Source organism: Agrilus planipennis, unplaced genomic scaffold (assembly GCF_000699045.2).
Source record: "Agrilus planipennis isolate EAB-ADULT unplaced genomic scaffold, Apla_2.0 scaffold29, whole genome shotgun sequence".
Taxonomy (NCBI): Eukaryota; Metazoa; Arthropoda; class Insecta; order Coleoptera; family Buprestidae; genus Agrilus; species Agrilus planipennis.
The window spans coordinates 1957188-1972064 of NW_020442462.1; the positions used below are offsets into that span (position 1 = coordinate 1957188).

Here is a 14877-nt window from a genome sequence, read left to right on the forward strand (position 1 = left end):
GATTTTTTAAAACGCCAATAAAATGCCTGTTTGTTAAGAAATCTATAATAAATTTCAATATTTTCATTTCTTTTTTACTTATTTGTTTTTCAAAATTACTTCATCAATATCAAAATATATCAACAATTTTATACATTAAAATTTATTCCTCTTATTCAAGTAATCAAATACTATTCTCTTTTTATTACAAACATTTATTTATATTTAAAACATTTTATCAATACGATTAGTATCATGTTCTGCTTTATATTTAAAATCATTTTAGCAGTTTTCCCTTCTATGTAATATTTTTTTTACAATACAATTGGAAATAAATATCAAATTAAGGCAGTTTACTACATTTACATCATTTAAGTCTTATTAATGTTTTATTTAAATGTTTCACGATTAATATAATCAATTATTCTGCAATATGAAAAATATATATTCTATCAAATTTTATTGCTGTTTTTTACCTGTCATTAACGACTATATAGGGGGTTCGTCAAATTTTTTCGAGCCTTTCTTTTGGTTCGCGAGGAAAAAAAGGTTGGGAAACACTGGCCTAGAGGTTAAGACCATTGCTTAGCATTCGGGAGGACGCTGGTTCGATTCCGGGTCCGTTTGCCTTGGTCCAAGTTTTTCTGTGGTTTCCTTGGATCACTTAGGCAAATGCTGAGGCAATAATATTCCACAGATAATCATTCATTCTGTCTGTCTGTGTTCATTTCGTCCGTCTCATCTTTCTCACCCGAACCACCACCCACGATTCCTGAAAGCAGGCTGAAGAAGGCCTTCCGGCCTACCTTCCGGCGTAGTCCGGAGGGACTGCCCGCCCACCAGCATTACTGGCTGGTGGGAATGAAACACCCAAAAGTTTTTTTTTGTCCAACTAGTGTTAGGACTGACGACCTTATCATGATGAGGAGTTAACATTTCACACACATTTGAAACTTGAGTAGCATTTTTAAATGTTTTTTTTATAGTCATTTTTTTTCATATTCGCGAACAAATTTTCTAATTAATTTTTTTTTTACGTTAACATTTTTCACAGTTCTATAGCAACCCATAAGTCATAGAACTGTTGAGGAAAGGGAGAGGTTGAAGAAATATCTGCCACTTATCTCCCTCTGGATCCGCCACTGCTACATACAGTACCGCTCAAAAATTTGGAAGCAAACATTTTTCCGACCTACACAACATTATAATTAGTGTTAGGCATACTAACGTCTTTGACTTTTTCCTGAGCCTGATGGAGTTCCTCGACCGGAAGGCTTCTCAAAATATCAAAAACTTTTTTTTCGTTCCAATCGTCGATTCCTAGAACTTCAGCAAACAACGCAGCTGTAGGTTTCCCCCTTGCCCATGGGTTCAATGCGGATCCACTTTGAGCAATTGCTTTATGAAATAAATCTGAAAGAAAAATAAGTATTCACCTTTATACCATAAAAATCATTCATTCGTCTTCTACATGTTTTGCCTATTTGTTGCATTCTATTTCTAGACCGATTAAAATTATTATGGCTTCTATTGGGATCCGTCAAATGGGCATACACCATCTGGTGGCAAAATTTATAACTCAAATGAGGGAAAAATTTACATAGGAACTGCACGCAAATTGTAAAATTGTTTATTAAAATAATAAAACACGTTAAAAAAGTAAAAATGATGGAGTCGACGAAGTTTTCTTCTAAACTTAAATCAAATAAAAAGTTAATATGTTCAGTGTAAAGCTGCAATAACACTTCAGACATAGATGTTCACTCTTCACCTACATTAACTTCGTTCCAATAAAAACTAACCGTTTTAAAAAATTTATACGGAAAATTAGAGAAAAAAGTAAACTAATAGAAGCTTGGATGAAAGCAGTAGGTATCAAAGAAGTCCATTCCGGAATAAAAATTTGTTCACGTCATTTTAATGCACATGATTATGTTTCAGCAAGTATTTACCATCAGCCATAACCTTAATATTTAAAACTAGAATCATACTAAAATTATAAAGTGAGAAATTATTTATTCCTGTGTAATTGATTTAACACAATTCTAATGATACGATATAAGTATTTTGAGGTTAAGAACCTACCTGCTGCAATACAACAAAGTTGCAATAATGTGTTTGCAACGTTCTCTTAAATCGGCTTTGCACGTGCAAGTCATTGATATGATATTGCTTAAATCACCCAGAATCACCTCACCAATTATATAACGTGAATCACTTTTTAAATCCGAAGTTTGTAAAAAGTAGGCAGTAAACTTGACGGAATTTGAAGGCTAGCTTCCGGATTTGTTATTTCCGAATTTTATAATGTGATTGGCATTAAAAACACGCTCACCTTCAACGAAATTTCCTTTCCGAGGCTTTGTGTCAGCCCAATCACATATTGTGTCAATACTTATCATTTTATCGTAATTTAAAAACTTGGAAATTGCACGGTACACTATAGGAACTACGATAAATTTTCCCTAATCGGCGCCATGTTTTTAGGCTCCTCCCATTTGACGGATCCCAATATACTTTATTAGTTTAGTATCTAAACGAGTAAAATTATAAGAAATTACTTTTTGCACTTGCAGATAAAACAAGGAAATGTACCGCTGCACCCCCAGCGCTTTCACCGAATATCGTTATATTATTTGAATCTCCGCCAAAAGCAGAAATATTTTCCTTTACCCATTTCAAAGCTAGCACCATGTCTTTTAGACCTGCGTTTCCAGAAACTTCTAACGATGGATCTTTAAAATTTGCGAATCCTACAACGAATTTTAGTCATTGAAAAGGTATTTAAATAATTTCCAAATTAATAAGCCATAAATGTACCTAGAACTCCTATTCTGTAATTAATGGTAACTAAGACAACGTCTTCCTTAAGCAAAAAATCGGGTCCATAAACTGCCTTTTGTCCTGATCCTGTTATAAATGCACCTCCATGAATCCAAACCATTACCGGCTTATGTACAGAGGTTTGAGAAGACAACTTACGAAAATGTAATAAAATACAATCAGTTAAATTTTAGTTTCGGGAATCATACACAGATACATAAAAGCACAGAATTTTCTTCTTTTATGTATACAAGGAATATGGAAGAGTATTTCGAAATTCAATACCTAACAGGGTGAAAAGGTCTACCTCTACTCCTCTTAACTCCTGTTTCTGCTTCTAATATGTCTCTGACTAGGCCTTAATGTCTGCAATGTCTTACCAACCTATCTCGCCTATTTCGTATTGACTTCCTTAGAGTCCTCCGTTCTCCTATTCTTTCTAATACCTCGTCATTTTTAGCCCTCTCTATCCACGCTATCCTCATCATTCGCCTGTATCACCACATTTCGACTCTTCTAACGTTTTCTTCTCCGTCACACTCACTATCCATGTTTCGCATCCGTACAGCGCCACGTTCCAGGCATACAGTTTTAATAATCTTTTTCTAATTTCTAATTAACCGTTCGGGAGCATTAAAGTGACTTATTTTTGATGAAGGCGAGTCGACCCTGGCTATCGTCTGTTTTATATCTCTACTGCTCCTTCCATCCTAAATTATCTGACTTCCTAGATACCGAAAATCATCCACCTTTTCTAATTTTTCGTTCCCTACTTTTATATTCGCTCTTTCCCTACATTTTCTTCCCTTGCATACCAGCATTTTCGTTTTACTTTTATTTATTTTCATACAATACTGTTTTGTCAACACCGCTTCGATTTTATTTAAGGCTATCTCTAACTACTCCTTGCTAAATGCTTACATTGGTATATCATCTGCAAATCTAAGTACACTAAATTTTTTCCCCTATATGTCTATCCCTACAATTGTCCTGTCTTTAAGGATGTTGTTCGCGTCTTCGATGTATAGATTAAAAAGTAGCGGTGACAGTGTGCATCCTTGTCTGACTCCCTTCCTAATATTTACTTCTCTCCATAAGGATACGTGCTAAATATTAAATTTCTACTTCTTTAAAAGACTCGATCTTTCCCTTTCTTTCCTTTAAAGAAAAACCCTGCATGTAAATTGTTCAAGTATTATGAGCTTTCAAATTTTATGTACAGTCTATGACCCTAATACTGTTCTTTCGTTCCAAATTTAAACATGGTGACAGAAAGACAACAAACTGATCCTGTAAGAATTTTGTTTTTTACATGTCCAGAATTTGAGGTTTGGAATCCTAAAAGTGATAACTCTAACAACTCCCATACGAAAACCGTATCAATCTATAGTAGAAAATGTGGTAAAGGAATCAATAATCCAAAAGAGTCTCACCCTAATTGTATCGCCCACTCCTAATCTGGGCATTATCAACGCGATACTGGGCGAAACACGTGTCCGCGTTGTGGAAACCGTATTGTTCATTGAATATTAAGAAGTCTTGTATAAATTCATGATCATTATTTTATTTATTAAAACTACTAATCGTGGATCGCAATTTCGATCTTATTAAATTACTCACCATAATTACCACAAAACTTGGCCACTGCGGACACGTGTTTCGCCCACTTCTAATCTTATCATTGTCAACGCAATATTGGGCTAAACATTGTCCGCAGTGACCACACTTTATGGTAATTATGGCGAGTGATGTAACAAGATTGAAATCGCGATCCACGACTAGTAGTTTCTATGAATTACTGACCATGCTTCTTAATATTCAATAAGCAACACGGTCTCCATAACTTTAAGGGAATTCCAACTTTTCCGAGTTTATTTAGAATTACCTATGGCCTCTATCTTCACTACCATTTCTTATGAGTTTAAATATTCCAAATTGATAGTAGAACAAAGATTCGGGCCATAGGGCCGTGGTCTAAGTGAACTATTCTATCCAGACGTTTCGTCGGCTACTGCGACTGACACCCTCAGTGGTAGTGCTGCGTTGACAATGTGAACGTAGATTATATCTCGGGGTCGCTGTCGAAACGTCTGGCCAGAATAGTTCACATAGACCACGGCCCTGTAGCCCGAATCTTTATTCTACTATGGATTTGTGATGGGGGATGTCATATTCCAAATTGATACTTACCTGGTTAGTATATACGTTGAGAAAAAGGCAATCTTCTGAACCTTTTATCGACTTCAATATCATATCTCTAGAGTAGCAATTATTGCCTTCTTCTGTCGCATCTCGCACATCATTCCAAGGTTCAGGTGGCTGAGGGTCCTAAAATTAAAAATCATCTATAGAGTTTGTTTAAAATACGTATTCGTTGGCAGAGAGTCTCGGATAATCCTTGTCAACACAGAGAAAGTACAACTCAGAATTTATGCGCAAAAATTGCGCGTAAAAATTTGGAATCCGTAACGGGCTCGGGCAGACCTTTACGGCAGGCTCTAAATTTTCCAGGGCAGGCTCAACCTGCATACCCTTTCCATGTTTGTATGTAACTCTGAATATTTTATATTACCATAATTAATAAATTTTTGGTAAAGGTCTAGATGATCCTTCTTCGGGAGTGGGGTGGGGGGGATCAAAAGAGGAGGTCTCCCCCACCACTGTACCATAAAAAGTTCGTGGCGGTCTCACCCCCATAAATAGTTATGGGGGTTCAAAATTAGTAATATGCCAATTTTTATACATTTCTAGGCATGTAATATTCAAAGGTAAAACTAATGAAAAATACATAAAAAATAATGAGAAGTTATATAAAACATTATTTAAATATCTTTATCAATAGGTTAGGTTATGTTATCGGGTTTTGTTCAACTGACCACCCTCTTTCGATCCCCCACCTCCACCCGCTTGAAAATATTTTTTTTATTGAATTTTATTTGAATTATAGTGTATGAAAATAATCAACTTTCGACCCCCATAACTTTTTATGGGGGGTGAGACCGCCACGAACTTTTTATGGTACAGTGGGGGAGACCTCTTCTTTCGATCCCACCCACCCCCACCTCCGAAAGGGATGGGGGCCATCATTTAGACCTCTACCAAATTTTTACCTCTTTAGGTCTTAATCTGTTTTCAATCCAAAAGAAGACCGCATAATTTCATTTTAATTTTAAATTGCTTTAATTAATAACTAATATAATCTAAAAATAACCCACTTTTGTTGAAATCAATCAAAACAACCTTCATTATAATCAAAATAAACAACAATTCAGCTGTCACTATATTAGTTGTTGTCATCCTTAAATACCAGTAAAATAGGTACAGTTTATGTAATGGTTTCAATGTTAAGTTGATTGTGGATTCTGAAAACTTTTACTTAGACCATCTGGCAACACTGACCCACACTTTTAACGCACAAAAATATGACTCATCTTGAGAATAAAAAATACAAAACAGTTAAAAAGGAAGTACATAATGCAGTATGCGCAAACAAGATGTTTTGTCTTTGTCTTTAAACATAGTTTTGACCGACGTTGCTAGACCTTAGAAACTTAAGAGAATTTAGAGCCAACTTATGAAAAAAGGATTTTTCAATTTACAGTATAGTTAAAATCTGTAAGATACTTCTAAGCAATGAATAACAAAAAGGAATTATACTAAAAATTAAAATTAGTGTTAATTAAATCTATTTCTTATTTGATTTAATCTTTTTGTGCTTTTTATACAGTCAGGAATAACTAAAAAAAGATCTTTTGTTTTCAAATTTCTTAGATTGGAATTCGCTAATGCTGTGAATAAATTAATAAGATCTTCATGTGTAAAATTATCTGTTGCACCACCTTGCTTCTGTAGTTCCTTGATGGATACCCCATATTCTCATACATAAGTCTATTTTATTGTAGGTATTACTCGGGAAATCTAAGGAAAAATCGGCAAAAATTTATGGAATAAAAAAAATCATTTGGCAACGCTGGTTTTATATTTGTCCGGTTCTACAACGAAGTAGGTTGAATTGTTCGTGCCCGATGTTCATTTGTATGAGACAACAACAATCAACTTTATTAATTAAAAAACGAAACTAACCTTGAATCGTAAATTACCAATGGGCGGTTTAGCGTAAGGAATACCTTGGAATGAGTAATAACTTCCTCCTCGAATATTTTCCGTCAATTTTCCCCGCAATTTTCCCTGTTTAACTTTTACAATCGGTTCACCCATCATCAGCGCTTTTGTCGAAACAGACTGCGGACGAATATTGATTCCGCTTACTGTAAATCCGGGCTTGAAGCGGAAAACATTATTAACAAGTGGAGTAGATAAAAAAAACAACAAATTCTTTTTAACGCACATACACGTAAAAACAACAGAATTCGTTCGTTCTTGAATTTTTATACTGTTATTTACTCACGAAGCTACTTATGTTTTACATTTATACATAATGCAGTAACACGAAGTATGACATGGCATGTTACTAGTATTTGTTAATTATTACACAAAGTTGCACCTACATAATTATAAATACAGATAAGTAATATCAAACATGAACTATGAAGAATTGATTGCGAAATTTAAAATCACTTTATAATATCGTAACGACATAGATAACTCATCGCATTTACTTTCTTTTTACAAAAATAACAAAAAGGGGTCAAGTGCGACCCTTGAAGTCCACACGGTCAATTTCTCAGTGTAAAATAATAGGTAGACAAAAATAATTTTTTTTTTAAAAATTCCCCAATCTTATTTTTCGGTTATAACAACGGCTTTGACCTATGACACCTTTACTGCCGAAATGGGATAATAAATATAATTTGAAATAATTTTTATGTCTTCGTATCACTAAATGAAAAACGTAAACCCTACGATGAAGTTTCTTAACCTGATGGGTCCACATCTAGAGTGCAGTCGTTTAAAACCCATTTAAAAGGTATTTTTAAATAATTTCCTCGATATTTGCTGTAGTAAATAAAAATCTGGGCTCCCGAGATATGAAATCAATCTTTATTCAACAAAATCCAACTTTGATGTATATTTTCAGGGTAGCGGTCAAAAATTACAAAATCTAATTGTAATATATCGAATTGGCGACTGCAAAATTTTCTTTTCATTCCCATAAAATCAAAACAATATAAAGATAAAATTATCTGTAACATTAAATACAAGTACATCTGTATACACAAAATCACAAAACAGTAGAAAAATCACATCTGATTTACTGTAAAACATAATGTTTGTTTGTTTTGTAACTTTATTTATGCATATTTTAAAGATTCAGGTAATATTCCATCTATGTATATTAACCAGATTTTATAGAAACAATAAGGACGATTTCTAGTGGCAATTTTGATGCCTGTATTTGCATTTTCTTGAAAAATTCAACAATGATCTGAGACTAATTGAATATTTTTAAATTCTCGTATTGTCTTTTCCTACAAATCTATTCGAAACGGGTTCGTCGTATATTTCAAATTTTGAAAATAGTCCGGAACTAAATTCAAAACCCTATTTGTCATGAACACCTTGAGTTAAAATTTATGCCAAATATTACAAACAACCTAATAGCAATTTTTTCAAATTTTTGAAATTCATTAGAGACCTCTAATAGGTATTTAAATAGTGCTAATTTTTTGAGAGCATTCTTAAACCGTAATAATAAACTAACAGATACCAAACAAAGTAAGTTAATTTTCAAGCATAATTTCCATTATTTATTTTTAAAATCTTGACAATCAGGGCCGGACTGGCCCAGGTTGCAGGGGTGCAAAATGCCTCCCGGACCAAATGACTCAAAAAAATGTGAAAAAAAAGAGAAAATTGGTTACATCGCACCCCGGGGCAAAATCTTCAGTCCGGCTCTGTTGACAATCATTGTCAATTTTAAAAATAAATATATGATAAGAAAATAAACTTTAAAGTTAACTTATTTTGTTTGATAAATATGATTTTTAATTAAAAAAAAAAAAACATTTAATTATTTGAAATTAATAGATTTTCAAGCGAAATTGATAAAAAAGTTGGTTTTTATGCGCCACCCTAGTATACAGGGTAAAAAACGCAACAGTAACAACTATATTTATCATCCCTACGTAAAATGAACTTCAGTTTTATTATAAGTTTTCCCTTACATTGGTACCTGATGAAGATGACTAAATATTTATGAATAACAACATATGTACATTTCGCTATGGTGATGTGTTATCTTATCATATTCAAACATTTGTTAAGGAGAAATGTTTATAGTCATTGTACCTTCAAATTACTAGTTTATACCTAGTTTAGTTGCCGTTAAGTTAATAAAATATTGACGAACACGTGTTTATTGATTGAAAATACTTGTACAGTTGTCGCTTATTGTTGTTTTTGTTCTTGTTGAAGAATTCATCAATTCTTCTATTTTCTGTGATATAACAAGAATGGATGATCCTACAGTAACTATTCACCAAGGGGTTCTCAGGGGATCTATTGGTCAGGACCATGCGGGTGAAAAATATTACAGTTTTCTTGGTATCCCTTACGCTAAACCACCATTAGGTGATTTGAGATTTAAGGTAACAAAACATTATAATAATCATTGCTGAAAGATACAACAATTCCAAATGGTATTTATCAAAAAGCAATTGTCAATAAAAAGTGTAAAATTTGAATCATTTAAGTAAGAATCACAGTTTTATTTAATGTTTCTTACTTATTTTCTTTTACCCAATAAAAACTTAGTTTTGCAATTTATGAAACTTTTCATAAAAGAACTTTTTAAAATTTTATAACTTTGCAGCTTAATAGCAAACTGAAGTTAAATATTACAATATATGATGTAAGAATTTCGTAGGCAACGTTCGAATTGAAATATTATTAAGACAAAACTAAATGACAGTGTACTTTTCTTGGAATAGTTACATGCAATTAAGGCTTAAGATTAACTGATCAACTTGATTGATTGTCGTTGTAATAAAACGTACCGACTGACAAGGTCTTGAAAATTATGCGATTAGAGTTTTATGTGATTAAACCAGACATACATACAATTTTATAACTGCATATTTATTTAGGGTTTCGTACGTGGAAAAACGGAAACTGTTACATAGTACCTATCCACAATTTCACGAAATCAGAACATCGAACATGGAAATTATTATTAACTCATTTAATTACTTGTTAACTTTTATTAACGATTGTTTCAATCATTTTAAACTAATTACGGTTCTACAACGAAGTAGGTTGAATTGTTCGTGCCCGATGTTCATTTGTATGAGACAACAACAATCAACTTTATTAATTAAAAAACGAAACTAACCTTGAATCGNAAATCTGAAATACAAAATTCGTTTCTAACATATTACTTCGTTTTCTGTCTGTCTGTCTGTCTGTCTGTCTGTCTGACTATCTATTTGTATGTATGTACGTCTATCTGTCGGTCTGTCTGGAAGACTGTCTGTCTACACGTCCGAAGTATCAGAAATCATCAAAACTTATAAGGCATTTGTAGTTGAGCTTGGACATTCAAATTTGAATTAAAGGAAGCAAATTCAAATATTTCAAATTTTCAAAAAAAAAATTAAACTATAGATAAGTACATATCTATAATATGATTGTCACTGAGATTAGAAACATATTTTTCTCATAATTTTGAATAGCATATTTAAAAAGAAAATTTTATTTCTTCTTGAGAAACAATAACTACATTTAAGGCCCCTCGGCCCCCAGAAGGTTGGTCCGGGATCCGAAACGCTTTTGAAGAAGGCGACGAATGCTATTCACGGCATCCAGTTCTCCGACATATAGTAGGCTCTGAGGACTGCCTCTTTCTCAACGTTTTCACTCCAGAAGTATGAATTTTTTATGAACATCATAATAGGATTCAAATATTAATGACCATAACAGATTTATTGCAGTTACCGAATAATACGAACAAAACAAAAGAACTTAAACCTGTAATGGTATGGATCCATGGTGGTGGTTTTAACGCTGGTTCTAGTAAATTAGAGTTTTACGGGCCAGAGTTTTTACTTCCAGAGGATATCGTTTTCGTATCATTCAATTATCGATTAGGAGTACTAGGTATTCAATAAGAATTTTAATTCCCTGATTCAAAACATAATAAAAACCTTGGAGCATCATTATAAGTAAATACAAACCAAACCAATAGAATAAAGTACAAGAAACGACTGCAAAACAAAGCGTCTCGTTCCATTTTGTGTACAGATAATCATCATAAAAGTTTTCAGGATTTCTGGCGTTAGATGACCCTGAATTGGGTGTACCAGGAAATGCTGGCTTAAAAGATATGGTAATGGCTCTTAAATGGGTCCAAAACAACATTCACTTTTTTATGGGTGACCCAAATAATGTAACCATTTTTGGACAAAGTGCTGGTGCTGCAGCTGTGCATTATTTAGTTTTATCGCCTATGGCAAAAGGTAAACTTGTCAAATTGATAAGCATAAGAAATCAAAGGTCAAAAAAGCTATTTTTAGGCTTGTTTCACCGAGCAATTGCCCAAAGTGGCTGCGCACTAAATTCTTGGGCTCAAGGTAGGCGAATATGTTGGGAGTTGGCGAAAATATTAGAATGTAATGTTGCAACCGAGAAAGAACTTCTAAAAATTTTAAAAGAAATGTCGGTAGAAAAATTATTCGCAGCCCAAGAAGAAATAAAGGATGTAAGCAATAAGAAATTTATTTTGATACTGACCATAATCTACGTACTTGAGGCCGGTCAAACGGTACTTAAAGTTCACAATTTGGGTAGATAGCAATTTTTTTTATTGTGTAAGGAGTGTATTAGGAACCATAAAACTCAGTCGCAACCCTCCCCCCCACAATTAGATTTTAGAAGAAGTTTATTTATTCTCGTAGCTAACCAAGTTCCAGCACAAAAAATGTGTCTAATTTATTAATTAATCTATAACCTATAGCCATACTTTACTTAAGGATGTTTGGGAGGTACAATCGGAGACAAGAGTACATAAAATTAGAAATTCGTGATTAATTAGGTTTTGCAGCATATCATGAGGTAAATAAATACTATCTATACTAAAGAAAAAGTATACGGTTTGAGAGAAAATTTGGAATTTGACCAAAAACTTTGAATAAAATAAGAAATAACGAATAATATGGAAAATTTTTAACTGACTTTTGGCAGTGAATATGCCTTAATTTCAACTTCGAAACAAAAAAATATTTAGTTTCAATCTCTATTAATAATGAGCGTAAAACTTTTTAATATGTTTAAATAATAATTAAAACTTTAAAATTGCATTTATTTCAGACAATTATAAATATTATCATTATATTATCAAGTAAAAACGAGATTTTCAGCTAATTTTTCATTTTTTTCTCGATAACCATTTAGTGAATTTGAATAACCTTACGCTAAAGTGATTCTCCAGAGTTCAAGTTACTTATTATAAAAGTTTGAAATTTCTGGTAGCTTTTTTTCTGTTAATAAAAATAAATTTAATCTGTTCGGTTAACGAATCTCCATAAAATGACGTGTAAAATTACAATTTTTTAAAATTTCAATAACTTTTTAACGGTTTAGTAAATCGATTTGTAATTTTTACAGGAGTTTTAAAATTGAATGAGGAACGTTCTTCCAAATTTTTATTTGTCTCGTAGCATTTTGACATACCTGCCAAACATCCTTAAATGAAATTTTTTATAAATATCAACAGATATTACAGCTAGGATACAATTTTTTTTTGTGAGAAAAGAAACTTTCATGGAAAAATAATAAATCAACATTGAAGGGTATAGCACCCTGTATAAAACCCTTAGATCCGCCGACAAATTATCTTATAAGCATAATCGTACGTTAAATGAGTATTGGTGCTAAGATACAAAAAAATTTTATAGGGCAAAAATAACCCCCAAACCTGCTGACAAATTATCTCATAGGCATAATCCTACGTTAAAAAACTCGTATAGATAGGATACAAAAAAAAATTATTGTGGGACATGATAAACATCCACTAATAAGTAATAAATAATACTGAGGGGTTTAGCTAGCACCCTATAACGATCTTTTAAACGCACTGATAAATTATTTCACGTTTCTTATCTTAACTTAAATGACTTTTAGAGCTTAGATATAAAATAGAATTGTAAAACAGAAACAACTTCCCCTGAAAAATTATGATTTAATATTGGAGGGTTTCCCACTTTATAAATAACCCTTAGACCCTCCGACAATTTATCTCATGGGCATAATCTTACTTTAAATGTTATTTACAAAAACTAACACTGAAAAATGATAATTTAATATTGAGGGGCTTAGCATCCTACAAATAACCCTCAGATTTTTACACTTACCATTACCCCCCTAATTGATATTCAAGAAAAACAATTGCTGCTTACCCAAAACGTTAACATACCCCCTTTTGTCGGCTATTTTAATAGACTAGTATCAAAAAAAAATCACAAACTTTTCAATTTCATTTGATGGTTATATGAAAATAATTTTCAATGGTTTCCTTTAAGGTTTACTATGCCAGTGAATTAAGGCCTAACGGTCCAGTTATAGAAAAAACTTCAAAACACGAACTAAATTTTCTTGTTAGTCACCCCATTGACATTTTATTATCTGGAAATTACAATAAAGTGCCCATGATATTTGGTTATGCAACTAGAGAAGGAATGATTCTGGCTCTGTTCGACAAAAAAACTGCCGGTGAAATAAAAATTGTAGAAGACTTTGAAACGACAGTACCTGTTGCTCTAGGATTTTCCAAAGGCAGCTATTCATCAAAATTAGTTGCGCAAAAAATTAAGCAATTTTATTTTGGTTCCGACGAACCGGGACTGCACAATTTAGATAAATATTACATGGTAGGTACGTAAAAAGCGTGATGAATTTGACTAATGATTACATGAACTAATACATGTTCGATATCAAATTATTAATTTAATGTTAATTGTTTTTCGAATTCTTGATAAAATTAAATATGCGTACGATGTTGTTGTTTTTTGATGACATTATTCTGTTTTATAATTTAAACAGAGATAAAGAGTAGGTAGGTAATAAATATATGAGATATCCATTTCGAAAAATTCTGTTTATTGAAATTTTATATTTATGTCCCACTTTTAATGTACGATAAATTGGCCTCTTTGTATTGTGATAAAGACGTGTGTTTGTCATTTCATTCATGGATTTTTAATTTTCTAGATGCATACAGATAATTTCTTTCTCAGGGGGATTTACCATAGTATTAGGAATCATATTGAATCGTCAACATCGCCTATTTATTTGTACAGATTTTCTGTAGAGACTAGTCTTAATGTTTACAAGACTCTTGGAGNTTCATTCATGGATTTTTAATTTTCTAGATGCATACAGATAATTTCTTTCTCAGGGGGATTTACCATAGTATTAGGAATCATATTGAATCGTCAACATCGCCTATTTATTTGTACAGATTTTCTGTAGAGACTAGTCTTAATGTTTACAAGACTCTTGGAGAATTGACACTACCAGGTAATACAACAGCTTGTCCCCTCGCAATATCGATTTAATTTACGACATTTATTCTAAAGAAATTTTAAAATATTTTTTATTAATTTACGAACTCAGACTACAAAATTTATTCGGAAGTGAAACAAACTCGTAGTAATGAAGGTTTCCAAAAGGTGTAATTTGGATAAATTTGGGAAATTACATGAATTGTTTTTCAATGGTTTTGAACTCTTTTGCTATCTAATAAACATTCTTACAACTTTTGAAGAAATGAAAGGAAAAACTATGACAAAAATTAGAGAACAGAAGAACAATTAAGTCTTTCAGCAAAATTCAGGATTCTTTTTACAATTCATTATACTGGTAGTTGCCGACGTTTCGTTTTGATCACACGAAACATCATCCAGGCTGTCAGGTTTATAGCAAATGGTTAATAAAGAATAGGATATAGAACAACTGCATATTCTATAGGGTTGTTCGGAAAGTCATTTCGTTTTTTCCCGACAGAGGATTTAATTGTATCCTTTTGCACCCAACTTCACATTTAAGCCGTATAATTTTTATATGCTTTGAGAGCTCATATAGCAAGGCTTGTGTGTGAAAAATTCCAATTAATTCTACGCA

General features: G+C 32.5%; 2 protein-coding genes across 3 annotated transcripts in view; one reads left to right on the plus strand and one right to left on the minus strand.

The window, feature by feature from the left end:
• LOC108744438 overlaps positions 1 to 7302 on the minus strand; it is a 25208-nt gene extending 17906 nt beyond the window's left edge. The window contains exons 1-5 of the mRNA XM_018480194.2: positions 6886 to 7302; positions 4993 to 5130; positions 2800 to 2956; positions 2541 to 2732; positions 1208 to 1392 (exon numbers count right to left, since the gene is read on the minus strand). Of these exons, the coding sequence (XP_018335696.1) occupies positions 1208 to 1392; positions 2541 to 2732; positions 2800 to 2956; positions 4993 to 5130; positions 6886 to 7152 (939 nt within the window). The 5' untranslated portion in view covers positions 7153 to 7302. The remainder of the gene's footprint in view (positions 1 to 1207; positions 1393 to 2540; positions 2733 to 2799; positions 2957 to 4992; positions 5131 to 6885) is intronic.
• A 1725-nt stretch (positions 7303 to 9027) lies between these two features.
• LOC108744474 (esterase FE4-like) overlaps positions 9028 to 14877 on the plus strand; it is a 7755-nt gene continuing 1905 nt past the window's right edge. Inside the window, exons 1-7 of one of the 2 annotated variants that reach the window (XM_025980823.1) lie at positions 9028 to 9350; positions 10488 to 10625; positions 10692 to 10857; positions 11025 to 11216; positions 11274 to 11458; positions 13278 to 13625; positions 14127 to 14274. In XM_025980823.1, coding sequence (XP_025836608.1) covers positions 9216 to 9350; positions 10488 to 10625; positions 10692 to 10857; positions 11025 to 11216; positions 11274 to 11458; positions 13278 to 13625; positions 14127 to 14274 — 1312 coding nt within the window. In that variant the 5' untranslated portion in view covers positions 9028 to 9215. Of the gene's footprint in view, positions 9351 to 10487; positions 10626 to 10691; positions 10858 to 11024; positions 11217 to 11273; positions 11459 to 13277; positions 13630 to 13965; positions 14073 to 14126; positions 14275 to 14877 lie in introns of those variants that run through there. The other variant, XM_018480260.2, reaches the window with a different exon arrangement.